Below are 26427 nucleotides of genomic sequence, written 5' to 3' on the forward strand. Positions count from 1 at the left end.
GTGTGTGTGTGTGTGTGTGTGTGTGTGTGTGTGTGTGTGTGTGTGTGTGTGTGTGTGTGTGTGTGTGTGTGTGTAATGGTTTATACTTGTAAACAGACAGTAGTCAACAGCATTTATGAAAGAGTTATGAATAAAAAAAGAAAATATGGTTTTTGCTGGTATCTTTATGACTGCATTATACATTGTAATTAATGCAGTCCTTTTTCAACCACTGAAAATATTTTTATACATCTGTGTTATATTTGTTTTAATTTCTGCTGCCCTCTTGGCCAGATCTCTCTTACAAAAAAGTATATTTTTAATGCCAATGGGACGTTTTATCTGGATAGATAAAGGTTATATAAGCTTCACTTTGCCAGTCTAAACTTTACAAATATATCATCTCTTTTGTTGTTAAGGTGAGTAAAAACCAGACAATGGAAAGATACTGGCTTTGTAGTACAGGCCTCTGGAAACACACACATTATATAAATAATTATTTATTAAGTATATTGAATTAAACCTTTTTGTTCACTAAATGGTGTTTGATGTTTTGTCATATTGTTTTTTTAACTATCATGCAAATACATCACCGTTGAAAGTGGAAATAAAATAAATTTTAGTATCAACGCTGATGCTCAAACATGAATCCACAGTGTAAGAAAGTAAAATATTAAAATGTATGTTTTTTAATCGCATTTTTGTTGCATTTGAGATTCTGTTCTCTGTGGCATGACCTGAACTGCTATTCATTTTGAAACATGTGCTAAATCTTTGACTATAAACTGGTGAGACTATAATCTTGTTTAGCCTCGGTTGCCGGTTAAACCCAGAGGTCAGGTTTTACCGACAGCGTTCAGTCGAGTCGGACACGTTTCCTTAACAACGGAAAATGTGTGTTTCAAAAACAGCGACGTCACGCACTTCCCGTGATGCTTAGCGAGCCTAAATTGAATGCTCGGCAAAAGAAAACATTTGTATTCTGTGTGTGTCGATTTTACGGGTAAAAAGCACAAAACAACACATTTGAACTGAGTTAGAAAACACTACGAGAACCAAATTAACAGTGCATACGGGGGGAAGCGTTTGCTGGGGGAAAGGTAGGTGCTAATACGATAAATTGTTTTACACAGCTGAGCTAGCGTTAGCATTAGCCTAGCTTTCTGTGCTGGGTCGTTGGATTATTTAGATTTTCTTTATTCGTATTTCAGCGATAATCACCAGAGATAGCAGTATTTCGCTTTGTGGGATATGCAAGTAAATGACTGCTGTTGGGTTGCGTTTCAAAGTTACAAGACTAAGGTTATCATAAAGATAATTTAAGTGCTGTTAGCATGTCAGAGTCCACAGTCGCAGCTGATCATAGGTACTGGTATGTCATTTAATTACACGTCGGTGGTTGGTTGGTTGGTTGGTTGGTTAGTTAGTTAGTTAGTTAGTTGGAGATGGAATGAAACCAAAAAACTCTACATTTTAACTATTGATTGGTTTATCTTTGTAATTCTTCCGGAGGGTTTTAATGTAGCTTTATTGCCTCATTGATCAATACAAAGCAGTTCCTCTGGGGATTACTGCTCCATGTCGGTGACTCTTAGCATTGTCGTTTGATAAACGGTAAGTTCAAAGCGTTTTAAATCAGTTGAATAACGGGTTTATTTATCTAACAACAAATACACCGTGTATGCCGATGTTTGACAGGTAGCTTATACACGGTGCCATTTCCTATATAGGATAAACACATCGTCAATGAACGCATCTTGTGAATGAACTTTATTGTGGTCTTGTCCTGTTCTCAGGATCATGGATCAGGACTATGAGTGCAGGCTCCTCAGACAGATCAATATCCAAAATGAGAATGCAAGTCCCATTGTAAGTAAAAACAAGTTTTGTTTTTTTTTGTCTATTCTGTCTGATTCCTTGTATGTAAAGTAATGTTCATCCTCTGAACAAAAGCTAATTCTGCTGTCTAATTAAGACTAGTCAAATCTGCAAGTAATCTTGAATAAGGTCATTGTCTTAATTTTTAAATGATGATATCCCCTCCCAGGAGGGACGTGAGGGCAGTGCTTTCCATGTATTATAAGGGAAAAATGGTTTCACATGGCAGTCTATTGACACTGTCACCACTGTTGAGTAAAAACAAGACCTTACTGGCCAAAAGACTGGCTTTTGTGAATGTTGCCTCCTGTTGTTATCACCTCAAAAAAACACACCATCTGCCATCTAAATTATGTTCCTGTTCCGTTATTGAGTTTTCAAATCCACTCCGAGGCCTGTTTGTTTGCCGTAGAGTAAAAAAAAAAAAAACCCACAATGCTGTCTTCTCTTTTCCCTTGTGCAGAAAGCTCTAGGAGCAGTGCAATCTCTGACACCCACCAGCTCCCCCCTGTCCTCTCCTAGCAAGCATGGTGATCGCTTCATTCCCTCCCGGGCTGGAGCCAACTGGAGTGTCAACTTCCATCGCATTAATGTGAGTCTGCCACAACAGCAAATACACCAAGCACTCTTCTGCCTGTCCTACCAAAAGAACAATGCTCTCAAGATTAAAGTGTTTGCTTTGTTTTTTCTAATACTTAAGTTTACAGAATTGGTTGAGAGTGATCATATATTCATTATGATTATTTTAACACAGGAAATTGAAAAGTCGCACAATCAAAATAGGAAAACCAAAGATGGCACCACTGACAGCAACAAAGGTAATCCATTGCTTTTCTCTTGAATGATGACAAACTGTGTTTCCACCTGCACCTCTCTTGTCACAAGCATTTAAATTGTGAATGAGACAAAATCTGTTTTTGCATTTTCTTTGTGTTCAGTTTTCTTTACTTTAGCTTCTGTCTGAATGTTTGTGTAGTTGGAATTTAGTTTCACCCCTGTGTTTGTTCATTCAGACTTTAGTATTAGAGTGAAAGCTCTTAATGGTGCTGTAAATTTGCTCAAAATAAGGTTGGTTATATGTCACACTTAGGTGTGTGTTTTTCTTTTTTGTTTTTCAAGGGTATCGTAATGGATAAAAGATGATGAAAAAAAACTTTAGCCTATATTTTATCATGATATTTAGTTACTGAATAATTATCATGATAGTTACTCGCTTTCCCATCCCCAAGTGAAATATGTTTTTCTGTGTTGTAGATGTGCTTTAGGTGTGAGTTTTATCCATTTTCAGTTCATTTCCACAGGTATCTCTTTCTGCTCCAGTCAAACTTGATAATTTGACCTTCTCTTGTTTACTAAGCCTGGGCAGGCTCATGGAGACTGCAGATAAGGGCTAAACAAAGCTTAGTGGAAAATTCTCCCTGATCTTCAGAGATGTGAGCGAGAGCTGAGAAACTGCAAAGGGAGCACAGGGTTTGAAGTTAATCATTTCGACAGCCTGGTTTGATTTCCCCTCTGTCTGTTCCTTTGTCTTCAGCGGACGGTCTGGCTTACTCAGCTCTGCTGAAAAATGAGCTACTAGGAGCAGGCATTGAGAAAGTCCAGGACCCCCAGTCAGAAGATCGTCGCTTGCAGCCATCTACGCCTGCCAAGAGGAGCCTTTTTAGTGTAAAAAAAATAATAATAATGTTTTTGTAACTGGCTAAGTGTTTTTTGTTTTACGGTGGGTTTTGTCTGCGTTAGAAATAATCTGTTTGATTGTTGTAGTATTCTGTAAGTACCAAGAGAGCTCTTCCCGACGAGGATGGAAACACAGTCTCTCCCTATTCACTATCACCCGTCAGTAGTAACAGGTAATTAAAATTTCCAGCTAAACGTGAAAGTGCCATTTCTTAATATGGGGAGAAAAATTGACTGTGTTGCTTACATGTTATTGTGCTTTACAGTCAGAAACTTCTTCGATCGCCACGAAAACCAACACGCAAGATTTCTAAAATACCTTTCAAAGTTCTGGACGCTCCAGAGCTTCAAGATGATTTCTACCTCAACCTAGTGGACTGGTCCTCTCTGAATGTGCTCAGTGTGGGACTGGGTACCTGTGTCTACTTGTGGAGTGCCTGTACCAGCCAGGTGTGTGTGACATGTTAGCTGAGAAAACCTGTGATAGTGTGTCATACTTAATGAAAAAGACATAATTGAACTACCTCCTGGTACATTCGTATTAATCTGTCTCCTTTGTCTGGCACTTTTCGAAACTTTAGGTGACTCGTCTTTGTGACCTTTCTGTAGAAGGAGACTCTGTGACGTCAGTGGGCTGGTCAGAGAGGGTGTGTTTTTCTTTCATTGATTCTTGTCTTTGCAAGCTCTCGTCCAGGACTTTAAACAATGCTGTAATAAAGCCTGCACAGCTGGCCTTTTTTTACAGTTTCTGAAAGCAGAAAAACTGCCAGAAACTGAGTGTTCAGAGCACTCTACAGCCTGAGGTTTGGGCTCATAGTTATTGTTTTTTAAAAATATGACTTTAATTATCGATTCTTTGGATATGTTTATGCAAGGTTGAGAATTCACCATCACAACGGTATATATGAAATATATGACAGAAAGTAAGGAAAAGCATAATTGGTTCACTTTGAAGGTCTGCCATGAAACAAGAGTATGTCTGGATATTTCAAAGAAATTCAAGCTTATTTATGATTTCAGGCTTTTAACCTATGATGTAACTAAGAAAAGGCTTGAGGGTATTTGCACTTGCTCCTATTTTTGTGCCATTGTAAGATTAGACTCCCACTTGCCAGTGTCATCTTCAAAGTGTGCTGTCTGTTTTTAGGGTAACCTGGTAGCTGTAGGCACCCACAAAGGCTATGTACAAATCTGGGATGCAGCAGCAGGGAAGAAGCTCTCTGTGCTAGAAGGACACACAGCCAGAGTGGGTAAGTTGAAAGTCTATGGAAATGAAGGCAGAGACAGTCATTCAAGCTTCACTTATTTTCACACAGTTGTTTAGCAACATCTCTCATTCATGATCGGTGAATCATCTCCCCTGGTCGTCATTCCCTGCTTCTAGGTGCTCTAGCATGGAATGCCGACCAGCTGTCGTCTGGGAGTCGTGATCGGGTGATCCTGCAGCGGGACATCAGGGCACCGCCTCTCCAGTCAGAACGTCGGCTCCAAGGACACAGACAGGAAGTCTGCGGGCTCAAGTGGAGCACAGACCACCAGCTTCTAGCCTCGGGTGGAAATGATAACAAGGTGTGCAGAGAATCTCGCCCAATGCCTTTGTCTGTGCCACATTTTTATTGGGGTCCCTTTTTTATAAAAAACGCCAAAAATTTTCTGTCCTCTTGTTATTGCAACCTGCTGTCTGCAGTTACTTGTGTGGAACCACTCAAGTGTCCTCCCAGTGCAGCAGTACACGGAGCACTTAGCTGCAGTGAAGGCCATCGCCTGGTCTCCTCACCAACACGGCCTGTTGGCCTCTGGAGGAGGCACAGCCGATCGCTGCATCCGCTTTTGGAACACTCTGACTGGCCAGCCTCTGCAGTGTACAGACACCGGCTCTCAGGTCTGCAACCTGGCCTGGTCCAAGCACACTAATGAACTGGTGAGACACCCCATGTCTTTGACTGCACTCTGCTCCTGTGAAATAGAATACATGCATCTGCTCTTAAATACGGACATACACCAAGGTTAATTTTAGGGCTATTGGTGAGGAGTTTTTTTGCTATTCAGTAGCATTCAACTCAGTTTTTATTTATTTTTCTCTTTTGTGCGTGTGTTTTTGGCTGGAAAATACGATGGAAGCAGTGATGTGGAATTGTTGATTTTTATCCGATGGTAGACAAACCTGCCAGCTAAATAAGTGGAAAAAACTGTTCCTCCTCTGCAGGTCAGCACGCACGGTTATTCCCAGAACCAGATCCTCGTGTGGAAGTATCCGTCTCTAACTCAAGTGGCCAAGCTTACGGGGCATTCCTATAGAGTACTTTACCTGGTCAGTATATTTTTTTCCTTTATAACTAAATTAAAGATAATCTTAACTTAAAATAAAACTAAAGCAGAAATAAATAGTCACAGAAAAAAAAGTGTAAGGAAATGATCCTATAAAACTAGACTCACTGACTGACCCTTTAAGAAGTGTCGCTGTTAGATATCCCAGGGTAAAAGGGTGACACTGACACAGAGCTTCTCAAAAATAAAAAAATGAGTGAAACTGACATTTTCTACCTCTTTCTGATGTTTTGGGTAAGTGCTGTTGTGAGTGATTTCTGTGCATCACTTTGGCTTTACACCAACAATTAATACATAGGAATGCACATGTAAACTTAAGAAGGATGTTAATTAATATTTTATGTGCTGAAAGCAAATATAGTGAACTTTAGATAGGAGTATAAAAATTATATTTTAATAAATAATTACACTTAAAGCAAACTAAAATGATAAAATCCTTCCTGTGCCCACTTCAGATTCCTGTAATTACATCAGAATCAGAATACTTTATTAATCCCAGAGCAAATGATGTAGCTGTTATAGTGGTGCATATTCAGTGTTTAATAATAACTTGCATGCAGGCTATGTCACCTGATGGGGAGGCCATCGTGACGGGGGCTGGAGATGAAACTCTGAGGTTCTGGAACGTCTTTAGCAAGATGAGATCCACCAAGGCATGTTTTCTTCCCATTTCTCACTTTCTATGTGTTGGGCTTCCTTGAATGCAGTTTTCATCACCTGCGTGTTATTTTTGTAGTGGTCTCTGTCTAACGTCCACCTTCCTTCTTTCAGGAATCAGTCTCTGTGTTAAACCTCTTCACCAGGATCCGGTAGTCTGCACTGTACGGGGAATAAAAACAGGAAGGGAATTTGTCTTTGCATGTCTCCTGGTGTAAATGGGGCCTCTTTGAACACTCTCCTCAGTACTCTGCAGAGGTCCTCCTCGACTGGCCTTAGTTAAGTTGTAGCAGAAGATGAGATGAGAGGAGACACATAGACCGAGTATCGAGGGTAGAAGAGATGCACACAGTATTCCACTTCCTCCTGAATGATGGAGCCACTGCCGCCTCCAGTTTCGGGGCCTTTATCTCCCCGTGTCTGCAAACAGACGTTGTGCATACCTGCCAAATATTGAGTTTGTCCTTGTGATCGTTTATTTATTTTCTGTTTTTGTTTAGTTTCTTTGTTGTTTGTATGTTTTTTGCTCCTTTTTTCTTTTTCTTTTTTTTTTTTACATTTTTAACATATGTTATCGACGTATTTGCTGCAAAGGCTGGTTGACTTAATTTCATGTGCATAACTGCAGTTTTTTGGTCTGATCTGTGGAGCAAGTTTGATTTTGTTCAGGTTTGCAGAAAAAAATTCCAAGCTTGCGTTACCTTTTCCTGAGGGGCAATAATGTTTCGTGTACACTGATAAAAAGATTCATAATCTTGTGCCATTTTGCTAATAGTTAACAAGGATTCAGTGAAAGAGCCTGATCTCTCTTGTTTTTGTTTTTTAAGAAAAATGACATTTTTATTTTAGTTATTGAAAATAATAATCAAACATGGCAAGCATTACTTCATTATCTCCCCAAAACAATTTGTTTTTGGGAGATTATCTTTTCCTAATTGAAAAGCAAGCCAAGGAAAATTAAAAGGAAATAGCTTTGGCTTATCATTGTAGTTTACAGCAACCGCTAGCGCACAGTAAAAACATTTGTGATTAAACCAGATGGTGAAATGCTGCTGTGTAAAGAACTTCTGCTTTGTGCTATGTCTGTAACATATTCAAGCTTGGGGCGCTCATTTTTTTGCTACTTCAAACTTCTTCTGTGTCAGGCAGTCATGCTGTTGAACTTTGTTTTTTAATCTGGAGAAATATTTCATATCCTCTGCCACGTTTTCTTTGAATGTTTCAGTCACCTACCTTTGAACAAGCGCTATTTATTTGTCTTGTGAAAGTTTAGAGTACAGAGTGAAAAGGTTTGCTTAGCGAGGTTGTCTGAAGGGAGCTGACGGTCAACTCTAAATTTTAATGTCACTTAAAGACAACGCTGGCAACTTCAGTTATTGAAAGAATGTTTAAAAAAGAAAAAATTTCTGTACTGGAACATGAACAACAATTAAATTGCCATATCTTGTAACTTAGTGCTGTTTTATTGGACTGTAACTACTCCTCAAGTTGTTAGTAATACTTTACGTTCCTGCTTTGTGCTCCAACCAAACAATCATCTGTTTAAACTAAAGGGTGTCTTTAGTTTGCAGGTATTCTCAGTTATTACACGTTTGGTTACATTTGGAGAAGAATCCTTTATATGAATTTATTTATCATATAATTTTTAGAGAACAAAATATTTTGATTCTGGTTTCTAAACTGAGATGTGAACATTTTCAAACTGTTTTACAGTTAAAACAGATAAGTTAAACCTTTTTAGTCCCACATGTGGGAAATTTTTTGGTCATGGCAGAAAGTACAAGAGCAGTAAAAATAGAATAAAATACTTTCTTATATTGGGAAGATTGCACTTGGTACTATTGCACATCGGAGAGACAGAGTGAAATTTACAATTGTGTATGGGATGTGTGTGTGTGTGGGGTCATCTGCAAAGACCATGTTGTAGAGTCCGACAGTAGCAGCAAGGAAATGCCTGCGAAATCTTTCCGTCCCACATCGTGGGTGCCGCAGTCTGCCACTGAAGGAGCTTCTCAGTGCTATCAGAGTCTCCTGCATGGGGTGGGAGATGTTGTCCAACAGAGATGACCGCTTAGCCACCATTCTCCTGTTACTCACCACCTCCACTGGGTCCAGAGGGCATCCTAGAACAGAGCTGGCCCGTTGCTACTCCAGCAGACCACACCGTAAAAGATGGCTGAGGCCACCACAGAGTCATAGAAGGTCCGGGCCTTCACTCCAAAAGACCTCTGCAGCAGGTACAGCCTGCTCTGCCCTTTTCTGTAGAGAGCATCTGAATTGTGAGTCCAGTCCAGTTTATTGTTCAGATGAACACCAAGGTACCTGTAGCTGTCCACAGCCTCAATGTCCATACCTTGGATGTTTAGTGGTTGCAGTGGAGAATGTTTGTGCCTGTGGAAGTCTACCACCAGCTCCTTGGTTTTACTAGTGTTGATCTGGAGGTAGTTCTGCTGGCACCAGTCCACAAAGCCTTGGGCCAGCACTCCGTATTCCTTGTCGACCCCATCAGTGATGAGGCCAACTATTGCAGAGTCATCAGGGAACTTCTGCAGGAAGCACTGAGTGGAGTTGTGAGAGGAGTCTGCAGTGTAGATGGTGAAGAGGAATGGAGCCAGAACTGTTCCCTGTGGGGCCCCATACTGCAGACAACCTTGTCAGACCCCGAGTTGTCACATACTGTGGTCGATTGGTGAGGTATTCCAGTATCCATGTTTTGAGGTGATGGTCCACTCCTGTGTTCTCCAGCTTGTCCTTCAGAACTGAGGGAAGAATGGTCTTAAACGCACTGGAGAAATCAAAAAACATAATCCTCACAGTGCTTCCAGTGGTCTCCAGGTGAGAGATTAAATGATGTAGGAGGTGAATGACAGCATCATCCACTCCAGTGCCAGGCTGGTAGGCAAACTGAATTCGGTCCAGTGATAAGCTCATCAGGGGGCGAAGCTGAGCTAGGACCAGCCGCTCCAGGTTCTTCATCAGGTGGGATGTCAGAGCCACCGGCCTGTAGCTGTTGAGGTCCTCGGGACAGTTAAAACTTTAATAGAGCTATAGCAATATAATCTCAGTTTCCTGTTCTTAGATGAGAAGAGTGCCACCACTGTGGTCTTCTCCTGCTGACCAGAAATCCCAGCAGATTAGCAGTTTCTGAAATACTCACATTAACCTGTCTGGCACCAACAACCACGCCACAGTCACTTAAATCACCTGAAATATTGTACCTAACAAAGTGTCTGTGGATTTTGTGTTTTGATTCAGTGTTTTTCTCTCTTATTTTGGGTTTTCACTTATTTTGTCACTTATCCAAACACCTCCCAACATATTTGTCTTGTAGTTATGTCAGAACTAAAAGTGAACACCAGAGGGAGCCATCCTATGAGCTGGTCCAAAATGAGTGATTCAGTGACGCTACCATACAGCAGAATCTACCTGAACAAAGCTACCTCAAAGGTAAGGATCAGATCTTACATTCAAAAGAGGAATAATTTGATATTAACAGCATTGGTTGTTTTTATAACAAGCTTCTGGAAAGGGTAAAAATCTGACCAGACAAACCCCACGGGGCATGTGGTTTCATTTTACCCTCAGTTTAAAACCATATTTGTTCAAATGGGAGCTTTTAACAGCCAGAAAACATCCCGCGGCCTCACCTGGTTTCCAGGAAGTGTGCAAATTTTCATCATATTACCAGCCCAGCCCACACAAGCATAGTTTTGACCCAGAGCATGAAAAATAATGAATGTTCACTGCCTCCCAAAGCTCCCACACCTCTGCTTGTGCCCTGTTGCTTATCCAAACTCCCTCTTACACATTCAAACAGCAAATGGATTTTATCAGTGTAAACAACAGCTGAAGGGTCCAAATGCATGAATAATGATGGCTGATGTTGAATAATTATGTTGCTCTGGTTTTATTTTAATTTGAAAAAACTGAAATGATCCACAGCTTTGTTGGAATTTGACTATTAATAAGTAGAGCTTAACAAACAAAGACAAAAAAAAAAAAAGAAAGAAAGAAAAATATCACTGCTAATTGAGTGGCTTCAAAAATTAAAGGTCTTTTTCGTGAAGTGGTTGCTTTTTTTCTGTGATGAAAATCAAGTAGTGTAGGCCTAAGTGACTCAGCTCTATCAACACCAAAGAGCCCAAGCCTCTCTCCCTTTCAGACTCCATTATAATGTCATCGAAATAACATGCATAGTCCATTATAGTGATCAGATAAATCATCTGAATGGAAGACTTTCAGCACAGTCTTCCAGCTCATCTGTGGCTCTCGCTCACTGTGCAGATGTTAACATTAAGCCCTGAAAGCAGAGGGGAGAACAGAGGGAGATCGCTAATATGCATAATCCTACCTCCTGATGTTTCTATCAAGAGGCACCGAGCGCGTGGTTCGTTATACAACCAAAGCCTCACAAGACAGCGAACATGATATTCCCCCAGGTTCCTCCCTAAGCCTGACTCTTGAGTTTCATTGATAAGCAGTCTTTACAGGGATATCAAAGGAACAAAGCTCGTGTGATAGCTGCAGCCACCCAGGTTTCTTCTTTGGTCATTTTGTTAGAAGGAAAAGAGCACAGAGAGTCACTCATGTGACTCATGTCCCACTGACACTCGTCAGTCACCCCAGCAGAACTTTGGTATCCATAAAATGATGGTGGATGGGTAAGGATGGTTTTCTTCAGCCTGTAAAGTGTGACCAGCTGTCAGATGGTGAGCGTCAGATAAAATGCTATTATTTCAGTATCTCACTGGGGCGGAAGAGCTTAATCGAGCAACCTAAAAACTTTGATGAAATGTTTTTCAGGGGACTCGGGAAACATCCTCGGACTGGCGTTCGAGATTTCTTTAATGGAAAATATTAATCAAATAATGAATAAGTGAAATTGTTTAAGATAAGCAAGTGCCAGTTTTAAGCATCTTTATTTCTTAACAGTTTAAATTAGGACAATAACAGCAAGAAAGTCCTGGATTTGAAACCTTTCTGTGTGGAGTTTACATGCTCCCCCACGTGTCTGTGAGGGTTCTCTCTCCGTCCTCCCACAGTCCATAGACACGCGTGGCGTTACCATAACTGGTGATTCAAAAGTGACCATGGGTGAGACGGTGAGCATGAATGTGTTTGTCCTGCAATAGACCTTACGCTATGACAGCTGGGATAGGCTTCTGCTCGGCATCAGACTGGTGACCAGCGGAGGGAGTATGACAGCTGACAGTTGGGATAGGCTCTCGCCTCATGTGGTCTTAACTTGGATAAAGGAAGTAAAAGAAAAGATGGATTGATGATAAACTGCTCCTCAGTAAGTAAAGTTTCTTCCTTTTCCCTGCATGTCACTGTAAATATCACATTTTAGGCGGGGGTTTTGGCAAAACACTGACAAGATAATTTCCAGACATCACTGTGCTTTGGGAACCTGAAATGAGAATTTGTACTCATTTTTGGTATTTTATAGTTCATGTGAAAGTAGAGCGAGAAACTTAACTTGTCAACGTGATTTGATAACATGCAAACTTATGAGCAGGGCTCAAGATTTTTTGCAGTTTTTAAATCATTCTGGTTGCACGATAATAGTTCTCCCTTTTCTCATAAAAAGGTAATAGTGTCTAATTACAGTCAAAGCTTCTTAATAGCCTACGCTGAGGTTTACTAACAGTTATTAATTATAAAATATAATTCACAGTGGGTATAATGGAATCTTTTACGCAGATCAAAATTATGGATGCTCCAATGTATTTATTTAATAGCTTCAGTGAGGAGCGTTGCAGTTTTTCTCTGGTCCAGATAAGGTGCGCGAGGAGGCATGAAGACAAACGGGACCATTGCTGCTTGATGCTGACTCAGAGAGCTGCTCAATTTTGGAATCATTACAGCGGCAAAACCAAACAATATTACATCAAAACTTAAAAAGAGATTGCAAACTGAAATCACGTTCGACCCCTACAAGCCAATTCACTGACACTGAACTATTAAGTAGGTCAAAAACTGTGAGTAATTGGATAATTTGACTCTTATGCCATTTGCATTTACTGTTGCTCTAATGCAGAAATGACTGTCAAGCATTCTGCTGTGTCTCTAAGATGATAAACATGTTATGTTTAGGTGGGTTGGGTGCGTTTTACAGTATGGACTATGAGAGGTCTTCTGGGAACCTGTGTTTGATTTGGTTGTCCTCAAAGACGGATACAAGACTCCTTTTTTGTTTCATCCTGCTAACCTTGACATCTTCTTTTCTTTTAAGAAACTATTAGGATGCAAAGGTTGAAAAGAGCATTTCCCATAGACTACATCTTTTATTAAAAGTGTAGCTCAGGAGGTTAGCGCAGGTGATTGTAAGGTTGGTGGTTCGATCACTGGATTGTCTAGTCTGCATGCCAAATATCCTTCGGCAAGATACTAACCCCACGTTGCTCTGTGATGCATCGATTGGAGTGTGAATGTTTGTGAATGTAAGATAGAAAACAAAGTGAAACGTGCCTGTGTGAATGGGTAACTGAGGCAAGTTGCATGAAGCGCTTTGAGTGTTCAGGTAGAGTAGAAAAGCACTGTATACGAACCTGTTCATTTACCATCTACATCACCAATTCTGTAATCTTAAAACTTTTATGCATATTGTTCTCTGCGGGCATTTCTCGTTTTTGCTAATTGTTTCACATCACAGGGTTTACTTACTTTATGTTTATTAATACATACCATATGCAAAATCCCATCGGCTATTGTATGAGAATTTCAGCATTACAGAAAAACAGAGTACATTGTGGCAACACCGTTATTTTACAGTATGCCTACCATAAAGCACAACAGCACTAAAACATGCCATGGGACTGTAGCTTAATCCTAATGTTTAGTTGTTATTATACTCCTTTACTTAGTGTTTCTATTCAAATCACAACTAGCAGCTCATTACTGTAAAATCTAACTGCATGTCCTCAAACATGTACCCCGATTCCAGTTTTGTTTCTTTCTTGAACTATGACAAGATTTCAGCTTTGTTATAATTCCCCATACTCCTCACAGCACATAATTACAGGAACTGTATCAACATTTTAACAACTAGCCTGAAGGTGAACGCTGCTCATGCCCCACTGCAAGCTGAACCTTAACACCGTTGTCAGCCACACAAACACTGGAAACCACATCACACATCCACAACAATCAAAGCCGAAACACCAGTGAGTTAAAACTGCCTAACGATCACAACACTCACACATTAAGATTTGAACATTTTCATTTCCATCAGTCTTTAAGCTTGTCAACGAAAGAAAAACACTATTATACAATGAAAAACATTAGCATTTGTACAGTTGTTGAAAAAGAAAATTGCACCTAATCCAGTTTCTTTATTAAAATTAAAAAAACAAAAAACAAATCTGGTCCTTCGCAGGTCTTAAAATTAAGTAAATGCAGGACATATTGTTTCTAATATGTTTCTAAGTTTCTAATTGGCAGTATAATTAGAAAAGGACATACAAAGTATGATTTGTTTGGATGGGTTGCCAGGAGAAAGCCTTTCCTCTCTCTAAAATGAACCTGGCAGCAGACTTAGGTTTGCAAAGTTGTATCCGAACAAAGTCTATTGGACAGATAATACCAAAATGGAAGTATGTGGTCATAATGGACCACGTTTGGAGAAAACTAAACACAGCACAAACATCTCATGCCAAGTGCCAAGCACAGTGGTGGATTGCTGATGATTCGGGTTTGTTTTATAGCCACAGGACCTCTGCACCTTACAGTCACTGAATTGAGCATAAACCCTTACGCATACCAAAGTATTCTAGAGTCAAATCAAGGAATAGAGGTGCTGCAATGGACTGAAATGTGCACAAACTTTGATTAACTGAAGCAAGATTGTATTAAAAAAAAGGTCCAATATGTCATACATAGCTGTTCATTTGAAGTTGTATTAAAAAAATGTTAGAACCTACATTTTTTTCATCATACCCCAAAATGTAAAACTTTAGAATTGAAAGCTGTATTTTCTTTATTATATTCATAAAAAAATGCCATTTAATTGGTCACAGTTTTCTGTATTTTCACATAAATTTCTCAAAATTTAAACCGGATTGAGCTTTGTTCCCCTAAGCACACCACTTGAGCTTCGAGGCATGTAATCTCCACAGCCCTCCCCACGACCACTAACTCACCTTTCCAAATTAAGTAAATGTTAATCTCGAGCTCACCGTTCAGATTTAATTTCATTACATCTGTGCTCTCCACCAAAGCCCGGCTCAGGTGAAGTTTATTGCACCGTTTGGGTTTTTAGAATTACGCGCTGACATCAGGCCACAAAATTGCACCGACTCACAGCAAATCAAGCAAAAGCGTTCCCTTAAATAAAAATAGTAGCAGCAATAATACTATTTTCCACCGACATACATCTCCACCCGCCATATGTTTTATTCATATGGTTCTCTAACCTTCACATAATGTAATTTGGCTGCTGGTTTAAGCCGCACCCTTAACAAGGTCTGAAAAAACAGAAAAGAAAAAAAAATCACGTCAATTGGTCTCCACTCGCAGTCGTCACTCGTCATCGTCCCACCTCCCCCTTGTCTTCTCCGGGCAGCAGACGTATATAAACACACTGATCCATCTTCCTCGAGCTTACCCAGTAACATCACGATAACCATTACGTGGCGCTCAGATGGGAGGGCGCACAGGCTCCGATTGTGGCCGATTTCAATAGAAAAGCCAACAGTGAAAGAGGTGCAGCCTCGGCTACTCATCCAGAACACGCTGCACGAATGTTATGTCGGCATCACCTGTTGTTCCCGTCGATGAACGGTGAGTGGATTTCTTAAACCAATGCTTATTAGCTGGGTATTAATTAATGTGCTGTTTGCTATCGTTTATTTAAGCTGCCTGTCTTTTTTTTCTCTCTCTCTCTCCACCTTCAGTTGGAAGGATTGAAAAGCAAATGAGATGATGTGAAATCCTATAAGTCGTAGCTTACAAGGGAAACAAACAAAAGACAAAAAGAAAAAAGAAAAAATAGCGACTGCGTTTAAGGGAAATTAAATGACAACCCCTTCCTCCTCTTCCTGCCTCGCCTGAGGGAAAATGTTTATCATGCCGTCATGTTGCCGTGATTTGAGAGGTGGGGGGAAGACAAGTGACCTTACTACACTTCAAAACTGGGATCGCTGGCGATTATATGAGTCTGATATCAGAGGTCTTTTGGCTTTATAACCTCCAGAGAGAAAACTTCGGTGCAGCAACAGGTGGCATGTTTTTCCCGGGCCGGAATCGAGGCGAGATGCTGAGGAAGAGATGGACGTGGGAAAAAAAGAAGAAGAAAAAAAGTAGGGCGTCATTCAGCACCGAGACACTGGACAGCTCCCACGTCGAGGGCTAATCGTTTCCATTTAGCTGCGATCTGGAAGGAAGAGCAGGTTTATTTGTGGCTTTTAGAGCTAATTTTAAACCGTGTCGGCACAATCGCTGAATATTAACGCAACCTGACGGCGTGCATTCAATTAAGTCGCTGTTTAGAAACTAAATACATGATTATTATTTTTTTTAATGGTTTGAACGCCAGGGCAACAAAGAGCAACAGCAAATGAAGTGATTTAGTGCCATGAACATTATTGACAATCTCTTCCAGGGTCTCCTCTGGGTATAAATGGAGGGCTGTCTCCGCTCAGCACTCCTCTTTTCTCTAGTTTGCACTTAAGGAGCCCCCTTTCTCTCCGCCCGTGCTTCCTTCCTCTCACTAACTGTCCCCATCTTCCCATCCCCCTCCTCCACTGACTCCCAGTCTTGTTGCATAGCTACCAGCTCAAAAACATACTGGGGATGCAGGACAATCTGTATGTCTCTCTCTCTCTGCTATTCTTCCACCCCAAATATGACCTATTAGAAAGGGGGAAAACACGCACACATACACACAAATCACTGAGTTGATGCCCTGCGTTCACATTTCCATTGAACAGCGTTTATTCTAAGTGCTGTGCTCTTCTCCTCCCTCTCTCTCTGTGCCCCCCACCCACCCTTCTCCTGTCTCCCTCTTTTGAGAGGAGCTGAAAGGTTGGCATTACAACAACAAAGGAAGGATGGAATGTCAACAGGCTTCAGAGAGAAATGGGTTGGGGGGGGAAACACAGAGATGGGAAATGCATGTTGTGTTTCCATCTCCGACATCTAAAGTTCGCAACCTACCAGCACGCCACTCGCCGGTGTCCTGCAACACCTGAGACACATGCATGTCCTGAAACCTTCTTCAGCTCTGAAGCCTGTGTCACTAATGGTGCCAAATCAATACCTCATGTTCAACAATTATAGAGTGAAGGGGAAGATTTTTTTAAGCATCTAAAGGCCCCCTCTGTTTCTTTTTCTTCTGTTACAGGCGGAAGCAGGGGATGTGGATGTGACCAAAAAAAAAGAGTCGAAGGTGCTGGTGGTGCTGAGTGGAAGACTAGTGATTTTGTTGTGACGCTGATCAAAGAACAACAAGTCCCAGTCTGCCTCTCAGCACAAGCAGTGAACTTCAGTTTCACGTCAATGTGAACCTGCTCTTCAGCTCAGGAGCCGTTCACGTTTCATTGTTGGCACTGTTGATGAAATTTCCTGTTTATTCAGCAGGCAACAATATGAAGCCTGCCCTTTAAACATCACGTAAAATGTTCTGATTCACGCTCCGTGTGAAGGAGTTTCGCTGCACAGTAATGTTAATTACCAGCAGAATTGCAATCAAAAGCATCATTTAAGCGAGTGAATCACACACTATAAAAGCCACGTAGGGAAATGCTGTAATAACAATGCTATAAAGCCCTTTGTACAAGAAACAAAAATAAAAAATAAAAAAAATTGCCCAGTATTATTTTTCTACGTCTATTTTTCGGGCTTGCTCATTCTCGTTGTGCTTTGTTCAAACTGTTTATTGATCATTAATCTGTACACATGGGAATAAATGGCACTTCTTTTATTTACACTGCAAAATAAAACCTGTTTTTTAAAAAAAGATCCTTGTATTTCTGTATTTTGTCACATCAGCACCACTGAACAGGTTGGCTCTCACTCTTTCTATCACACACACACTAAGATCAGAGGAGATCCCTGAGGAATCACTGTGTCCAATTAACTACAGTGTCTTCAGCTGAGACAGAGGAATGAATATAAGCCAATCAATCAACAAGGAGGCTCTAAATCCTTCTGTGAACAGGCTGTTACTTCCTGTAGTTTTTTTTTAGTATGTATCAAAGTTGTGAGTGACCCACTGAATAAAATACGAGCTCCTACTTAGTGACCAGACAGTGAATCCACCAGAAGAGGTCGTTACAGTCGTGTAGCCTTGTGTGTGCTTTCTAATGCACTCCAGAGGGTAAAAGCGCCACAAAACCAGTTCTAATAGTTATCACACATCAAATATTATAACAAGTGTCGGTAGGCTGACTTGTGAACGTACTCGCAGTTCTTTGGGCCCAGTAGGTCCAAAATAATTATAGAATAAGATTTTCCTTTTCTTTTTTTTGGCCGCCAGTATTTGGTCTGTATATGAGGTGGACTCTGATCCTTTTCTGAGCTTGGATTAATATCAGCAAACAGACCTGAGCAAATGTAAGATATCTACAGTCACTAAGAAAACTGAGAGGCGTGTTCACACAGCACGGAAGACACCAGACCTGCTCTGTGCTCCACTGCACTTTGGTCTTTTTGTCATATTCAGACACATGGGAGAATTGAACTAATGCAGAGGGGAGAAAATAAGAGACAGAGACATAATCAAGTCACACTAATCACAATAACCAGCACACATTATGTAAAATTCTAACATGAGAAGCTGCATACAGTTGCTGAATAAAAGCAGAGAGGGGCAAGAGCAGACAAATCTATACTAAATAAATTGTAAAAACAATTAAGACAAGACAGACATGAAAACGTAGAGACAGACTTATCTTTTGTTGTTGTTGTTGTTCTCTTTACCTGCACGGTTGACCTGAATAATCCCCATCTTTGCCATTCGTTGCTAACAAAGTGCTTATGACAGAAAGGTCAAGCCCACCTAAAATGAATTAAAACTCACTTTATTTGAATCAGATCAGTACAAAGTAAGGACTGCTTAAAATCCAAAGCTGACATGTAACCGTCATGCAGATTACATTCATCTTTGTCTCTGAAACTGAAATTAGTCACCATGTCACCATGCTTTGATAATCTTGACCACAGACAATGCCTTCCACCCTTTTCACTCATAAATGCTTGCAATGGTTTAATTAAAAATGCACCATGGCTGGTCTCCATCACTCTGCACCCTGTAGTCTCCAGATTGGCTGAATCCTGCTTTTTCATATATAAAATCAGGGTCTGGCTTGTGTTGCTAAGCAACACAAAAGAGTCAAGTGCATTTGTTTATTGGCCAATAAGAATGCAGACAAAGTTTCAAGGTTTTTGAGGAAGGTACTGCAATAATGATAAAAGGAAGAAAAAAATAGATCGGAGGATTCTCTCACAACAGCCTTTCATATAATTCATTGAGTGTATGGATAGTGCTATGCAACCTCATGTAGCTCATTTCAGCCTCTTAATTTTAGGCCCATGATGAAAAAGAAAAATATTTATTAATCTAATGGAAGAGGCAGCTTTCAGCAGCAACTGTGGCTATTTTAAATGCTTTTTAGCTGTATTTCTGGTGTGATCGCTATTGTAGGTTACATGAGACAGAGAAATAAAAAAGTCTGATTCCTACTGATTAAAAAATAACAACATTTAAAGGTCTTTCTCGTTGATTGAGCCCATGAACCCCTCAAAAACATCTCACACCTACAGCACAGACAGAAACTGGCACAGCAGCGATACCACGACACTTCATGCTTTCTCATTCTCCTGAGTTAAGACTGAAAGCACTTAGTGCACACTGTAGCAGAGAAAAGTCAGAGTCACGATCTAAGATACTTGAGAGTAATCATTATGTCTAAACAGTAAAAACTGTTGCCAACAACTAAGGCAGATGGTTTCACGAGGAAAGAAAATGGTCAAAAATAGTGATGGATGTGTAAAAGGAAGTGCACAACAGGTGACAAATTGCATTAGACACATTCTCAAGAGCACAGACCTTGCGCAATGCATGTACTCCCTCCTCGTTGTTATTACTATCTGGGCACCAAGCCTGGCGTGATGGTATGCCAACTGTTCCCCGATGTCTGTGCTGGCACCCATCACCACAGAACTGGCACCTCGGAGAGACTCCGGGGGAGGAAGAGTGAGTCCGCATGTGGCTACATGTGTGGTCAAGAAGATCAGGGCCTGACGACTGATCAGCAGACACAGAACAATTGTGTCTGGCAATTAAATAAGTGCAAATATTTGTGCAGGGTCTTCTCTAATGCTCTTGTTGTTGGTGGTGATGAAAAATTTACAAGCATGATATACATTTAAGTAACGAAACACAAGCAGCAAAAGATGATTAACTGATAAGTTGTAAGTAATCTTCTAGTCAATGTTTGCATTTAAAACATGCAGAACGGACTGTGTGTGAATGTCTGCTGACAGTTATTCCCAGTATATTCACAGAAAATCAGAGGAAGCTTTAAAAGTCCAATTTATGGGGAAAAAACTAACATTTTTAAGATAAACACTAGGGATTATAATAACATTTAGCTGTAAGATAAATGAATATTTACATTCTATTCATCCTAAATGATCAGCTGTGTAGGTCAATAACTGTTCCCTGATTTCCTGACCTTTAAATAGAAGCTAATTAGGAATTTGGCTCAGGAGAACTAAACTTTATCCACAGATATTTGTTATTTCAGCCATGGTAACCACGTGACTCAATGGATAAAGTACAGCTGATTCACCAGTGTGTAGTAGCTACTGAGTCTGTTTTTCCAATAAACAGGATGAGAGTGAACTGTGGGTTAAAGAGAGGCTTCTCCTTATGAATAAAGCTAAAATCTGGCTACCTGCAAAGTCAACCGCTCCATCAACAAGCTCTGGTGTCTCGGGTTATTTAACCAGAGTTTTCATCTCTAAAATCTCAAGTCTGACTTGTTTTATGAGTGAGTAGTGAGTGTTTTCTGTTTGGCTAAACTCATGCATCATGCTTCCTGGACATAAATATTAACAGCGCTCAAGATGAACGTGTTAATAGGGAACATCTGGAAAAGAAAATACAACCAGCTTTGTTGTACGTTCATAAAAATGTCTTTTTTTATTTACAGAACAAAACATATTTAGGGTCACAATGAACAGTATTTCATTCATTTTTGGCAACTAATGAAGACTTTCAGTCCAAAATACTAAACATTGTTGGTCGCCAATTTGAACTACATAAATAGTGCGTAGCACAAACACCGTCTCAAACAACTTGACATCAACATCAGTGTTTCTGATATATTTTAATGTAGAAAAACTGACAGTTTGAATGATCAAACGGAACAGAAATATCATACATGGATTTTTCACTTATTCTGTTTTTATATTCACGCGAGACACCAGTCTCATTAATGCTTATACAAGTCAACAGAAATCTGAGTTCACTGCGATGGGAAATCAGCACACATGGTTTTCTATATTCAACAAACTGAGGCCTACCAAGTGACACACATGAAACACAGCAGACACAGTTTTCTTTGTTGTTTTTTGTTTCCTTACCAGCAGCAGAGCCAGATATTCCAGATTCAAATAAATAACACAAGCAGAAAGAGAAAAGAAAAACATTAGTTTGATGTGTTGTATGAACTTTTGTTGAGTTTGGGAGTCGCACCATACAGCAACGCCTACGATTTCACCTGCTGGGCTACACAGCTGATCTCAGATCTGCTTTATTTACACGGAAGAGGACTTTAAGTGCCATATTTTAAGTTCAACTTAAAATTCAGAATCAAAACAAAGATGTGTTGTTATCATAGAATGACGCAGGCCCATATGGGACAAGATGAGAAAAAAAAATGGCCTTTTCGGCATGTTGCCTCCCACTGGAGGAAAGCTGAAACCTTTAACACTTTAACAGGTAACGACTTGTTGGGGTAAAACTTGAGCCAACAGCTGAAGATGAAACCAGACAGTCAGTACTAGGTGGTCTTCACCAGGTCGTAGACGTGGATGTGAACATCGTCGTCATACTTTATGTAGTAGACGGTGGGCTTCGCCGGGACCTGGTAGATGACCAAACCCGTCCTCTTCAGACCGTTATCTGTGACGTACTCTACCTGCTTCCCGACGAGGCTCTCTGGCTCCTCACCTGGCTTCCTGTCCGCTGGCAGCAGGTGTTTGTTCTCTGGATGGCAAACAGAAAAACCACATGATGCCGTGCTGGACAGCATTTACTCAGCCACATACGTTTATTTGCAACAGGCTTCCAAGCCTGTTACCTGTCGTTTGAACATGACCTTTAACCCACCACCTGTGCTTGCCACAGTTCATCCATGAATAAATTCCTCTAAAGCAGCAGATCATACTCTCCTAACTAAGCAGAAATTCTGAACAAAATGTTCAGGAGGAGAAGAACGAGCCAGAGATGCTGGAGTGTTTTGCAATGCAGACTATGTAAATTTGTCCTGTTCTCTTCCTCCCACTTTTCCAGGAGGATCGGAAATATAAAACACTGACAGTTTTATGCACACTGACAGCGAAGCTCACATTACCATACCTGACTCCGGCAGGACGTGCAGGTCCCCGTCCTTATAGTCGTCCCACAGCTGGTACATGTAGAGCACCGGGTCCTTCTCGTAGGTGATGTAATACCAGTGGGTCATGATTGGGGCCCGGGACAACACCATGCCTCGCCACTCATTTTTCTCCCCGTCCTCCTTCTCGAACAGATGCTCCACTGCTCGACCCACCAGCTCCTCCGCCCCAGGAGGCACCTTGATCTTATTGTTCACTGTGGAAATGAGAAGACACTTCAATGAGTCCATCAATCCAAAAAATTTACAGACCCAAGACGACAGGATAAATGAAAACACTAAAATCTATTTTATATGACATTATAATTCCCCCAATGCTTTATTCTGATGCTGCCAGCTTTACATTTTCAATTAGAAAATAAAAGACTATTTCTTAGTAAAGAACGACAAAGATTGTCATCATGTTCAGCCGCGGTGTCAAAAATAAGGCCCCAGGTGCCCAAGATGCCAATCTGGTTCACTGGACATATTTTTATATGTTTTACAGGTTTTCTTGCAGATAAAGACTCCCCGGTGGGCATTCATAATACACCAAAGTAATTTATTAATGGATAAACAATGAAAAGACAGAAAAAAATGTTCACACTAACAATTGGTGAAATTTCTGTTTTCTCTATGGTCAGATTTCTGTGAATTAACAGAAAGTTTCTGTTTTATATTTATAGGACAGTCTGGGTAATGAGCAACCAGAACTTTTACACAATTATTTCTAACAATTTAAGCCCAGAGTCATGCTCGCAGACTTCTTTCAGCAGCATTTCTTATTTCATGTATAAAAACTGAGATGTACTGCAGAAATTTTACTGTTTTTTTTCTTGTGTTAAAATATCTCAGGGGTTAAATGTGCAGTTATAACATATTAACATCTCACCATGTAAAATAAGGTATCCTGATATAAACCAATAAGCCACTGAAATTTAAATCATTTTATATGCTGGTAAATTATTATGCTGTTTAATACGGTCCTCAAGTAAAAAGAGAGAGGTGTGTTTTGTGTAACCAGCAGTAGTTATGTTGCTATTAAATACACAAAGTTCGTCACCACACCTGAGGGTGTGCTATGAATAGAGATTAGCGAGTCATGTAGAGCCTAAAGCCAGAGTTTTCAACATCACAAAGGTGGCTCTTTTTTTTCTTTTTTACCTGACTAGATCACCAGGGTAAATAACGGCTCCTACGCAGAGCCTATGCACAGCTTTACAGACGGTCATCTGCATGCTGTGGCTATGTAATGTCACCAGAGGGCAGTGCCACAAAAAACCCACGAGTGGGCTACTCTTGCTCGTGTTCAGGCAGCAAAGAAAAGCACTAAATTATAACACACACAGAGCCAGCCGAGTGTTTTTTTTTTTCAACCAATAAGCCTTCTACAGCTTCATAGCTATGCCCTGCTGGTTTTTTGGAAGGCTGCACACAAACAAGCCTGCATTTAGCAAGGCAAATATCAGTGCAAACAGATAAAAACGTGGCACCATAAAATGTTGAAAGCATACTCTTGGCAGGAGTGGATCATGTAGCTTTCTCCTGTCATAGCAGCACATGTTCTCAGCAACCTGTTACGTTAGAGGTGCACTGAATGATGTATCGTGTTTAAATTAATCAAGTTTAATGGCTCAAATATGCATCCGCCACATCAGAAACAAAGAGCCTCAGTAAGTGTACGACTGGCAAAATAAATACATGGATTTTAACCATTAAAGATTTTCTTCCAGTATTCCTCTCTACTCTTTCTTGCTATTTATTTTTAAGCATTCGATGATGCCTATTTCTCTGACTGAAGCAGAAGTGGAGTCAAATGATGCGTCAATCCACACCCTTAGTGAGAATGTGCAATAAACCTCAGAGGGGAAACAAAGTTCGTGTCTACCAGCGTGATGCGCATTATCCTCGACTGGGATTTTAGGTTTAATCGAGGCGGCTAATGCACAGCTATGGCAAATTTGCTTCACAGTGTATCCCCTCAGACCTAAATGAGATAAACACCAACACGAGATTCAACAGGGAATCATACAAAAACGTGACATGCAGCGTGATGCACTGCAGACATGACAAAGTTCATTTAAACTTCAATAATTGACTATAAAACATTTAAATTCAAGCAAAGTATCAGTGATTAGAGCTTCATCATGACACTCACCAACTTTCTCTGCCAGGACCTGCAGGTTGGATACCCGGCTGTCTTTGAAGAGCTCGATTCCGTAGACGCAATCGAAGCCGTCATATTTGACCATGTAGAGGGAGGTGTTCACAGACAGGCGCTCCAAAACTGTGCCCTTCCATTTGGTTACGTTGCCCTTCTCCCTCCAGGTGTGCTGAATCCTGCGGCCCAGTAGGTTGTCAGGGTCCGGACTCAGGGTCGACGCCGAGCTCTCACTCAGCTCTCCACTGCTGCGCTTCCTGTAAACAGGAATGGAGCAAGCGCCACGTTAGCATTCATACGTTAGTGCGGGTATGATGAACTTAAGCTGTTCCATCAGTATATTGTTTGCGTTACCTCTAATGACAGAGAGTTCAGTCAACCCAAACAATGAGAACTATCAAAATGTTACATAAACAAATGAGTGTGAAACTATTTGAAATTTAATATTCAAAGCCATCACTTCAAAGTCGAGCTTCAAAGTAAAATCTGCCATGAGCTGTCGTCTTTTACAATACTGAATCTTTAAAGCCTTTAACTTCACAGATATTGTGTGAAAATAATGTAGAGGGTTGGCTGTTGTATCTATACCATAAACAGACAGCAAAAACATTTTAAAAAAAAAATTAAGTGGCCCATATGCTTTCTTATCAAGATTACAATATGCCAGGTTAATAATTAAAAGCTCCTGCTATGCTGATAAACAAGCTCAAATAACAATATTTATAATTAGCATCTAAGCACTCTGGATGGACTGGTTACAGACAACTGGTCACCACTGGCCATCTTTTCCAGGTCAGTAAACGTTTAAGCTTATATTTAAGTGCTGACTGATGATCTGACCATATGTTACTACAGTGTCATTTAAAGGGAAGTATAAAGTGAAATCTGTGTGAGTGTGTGTGTGTGTGTGTGTGTGTGTGTACTGTGTCACAATGTAACAGCAGGGTCAAAGGTGTTAAATCTGACTTGCTTAATGAGCCTACCTGCCCCGTTTCTTTGACATGTTTCCATAAATTCACACAACCCTGTGAGAAACAAGACAAGTCATTTGATGAGTGTAACAGGACCTGATGAAATGTGATCATATAATCAGAATATTTCTGGCAAAGAGGAGCAAACTCAAGTTCCCCGGTAGGTTTACAGCCCTCACCTCAATCAACCACATCCATGCGAACAAGCATTACCGGATGTAAACAACATTACTGCGACAAGCCCGCTACTAACGCTAAGAATGCTAACACGACTACGGGTTACATATTTACAAAGCTAAGTTTTTATGGCTAATAAATGTGTAACTTCGCCGAGGCTAGCTGAATAAACGCCGCCGTTCGGAGTGCCGTCGGAAATGCCAAGCAACAGTGTGTCTAAAATTGGACCACGTAGGTGGTTAACGCCAGGAAATCCCCTCAGTCACCTTTCATTTTTTTAAACGAGAAACATTTGTAAGATTTTGGCTTCTGTATTTCTGCACGTAAGCTAGCTGAACAAAAGGAAATGCATCGCCATGTAAGCGCTGATTTCGCACCCTGTCTGCAGCTTCTGGATTACCGGAAAAAATAAGGGCTGAACATGAAAAAATAGCTTATATTACATCTGTGGTCGACTAGTTCACTAGGCGAGAGCCAGCAAAATAAGCTGTTTGCCCTACCTGATCAATAATTTCACGTGTTTGTCTTTGCAGAGCAGATTCCTCCACCTAAAGCAAGACACACGGAAACGAGACGGATTTGCTGACTACAACTACCAAGAGGAACGCATAGCGCGCAAAGGACTATGGGTTTCGTAGTAAACTGTAAATTTTTCCTTTTGATTTTATCCAACTTTACAAACATGCAAGGTTTCCATATTTTTTATGGAAGCCCCTTTCCGCCACTAAAAAAGTATCCATAACTCGAAATTTCGAGTCATATTTGTGGAAATTTCAACTTATTAACTCGAATTTCTTTTTTTAAGTAGCTCAAAATTTTGACGTTTTAAAGAAAAGAAACTCGAAATTTCGAGTTAGCACTTTTTTTTCTCAAACTTTATTAAAATTACAAAGTGAACAGCCAGTCATTCCAGTTCAGCCTGAACAGTAGACATACAAGGCAAATAAAAGTACAATATACAGTACAATGAAATAAGGACAAATAAATAAGGGGGGGG

The 26427-nt window shown here is 40.5% G+C and overlaps 2 protein-coding genes across 5 annotated transcripts; one reads left to right on the top strand and one right to left on the bottom strand.

Moving 5' to 3' along the window:
* Positions 1 to 876: 876 nt before the first annotated feature.
* On the top strand, positions 877 to 6710 carry LOC102195635 (fizzy-related protein homolog). Of its 3 annotated transcripts, none has more exons than XM_005721169.1 (14): positions 877 to 1079; positions 1776 to 1848; positions 2321 to 2449; positions 2612 to 2675; positions 3392 to 3522; positions 3622 to 3707; positions 3801 to 3984; positions 4116 to 4181; positions 4682 to 4784; positions 4919 to 5103; positions 5222 to 5455; positions 5741 to 5845; positions 6423 to 6515; positions 6634 to 6710. In XM_005721169.1, the coding sequence occupies exons 2-14, from the start codon at positions 1780 to 1782 to the stop codon at positions 6673 to 6675; spliced, it is 1491 nt and encodes a 496-aa protein (XP_005721226.1). In that variant the 5' UTR covers positions 877 to 1079; positions 1776 to 1779; the 3' UTR covers positions 6676 to 6710. The 3 variants fall into 3 exon arrangements, with proteins under 3 accessions (XP_005721226.1, XP_005721227.1, XP_005721225.1); XM_005721170.2 differs by lacking the exon at positions 877 to 1079 and adding an exon at positions 1398 to 1593; XM_005721168.1 differs by lacking the exon at positions 877 to 1079 and adding an exon at positions 1610 to 1677.
* Positions 6711 to 20647: 13937 nt separating this feature from the next.
* On the bottom strand, positions 20648 to 26031 carry LOC102196294 (spindlin-Z-like). Of its 2 annotated transcripts, none has more exons than XM_005721171.1 (5): positions 25931 to 26031; positions 25266 to 25307; positions 24280 to 24539; positions 22106 to 22339; positions 20648 to 21733 (listed from the first exon to the last, which is right to left on the bottom strand). In XM_005721171.1, the coding sequence occupies exons 2-5, from the start codon at positions 25283 to 25285 to the stop codon at positions 21528 to 21530; spliced, it is 720 nt and encodes a 239-aa protein (XP_005721228.1). In that variant the 5' UTR covers positions 25286 to 25307; positions 25931 to 26031; the 3' UTR covers positions 20648 to 21527. The 2 variants fall into 2 exon arrangements, with proteins under 2 accessions (XP_005721228.1, XP_005721229.1); XM_005721172.1 differs by lacking the exon at positions 25931 to 26031 and adding an exon at positions 25433 to 25907.
* Positions 26032 to 26427: the final 396 nt, after the last annotated feature.

The sequence above is a fragment of the Pundamilia nyererei genome, unplaced genomic scaffold (assembly GCF_000239375.1).
Source record: "Pundamilia nyererei isolate P.nyererei 1_Seehausen unplaced genomic scaffold, PunNye1.0 scaffold00004, whole genome shotgun sequence".
NCBI lineage: Eukaryota > Metazoa > Chordata > Actinopteri > Cichliformes > Cichlidae > Pundamilia > Pundamilia nyererei.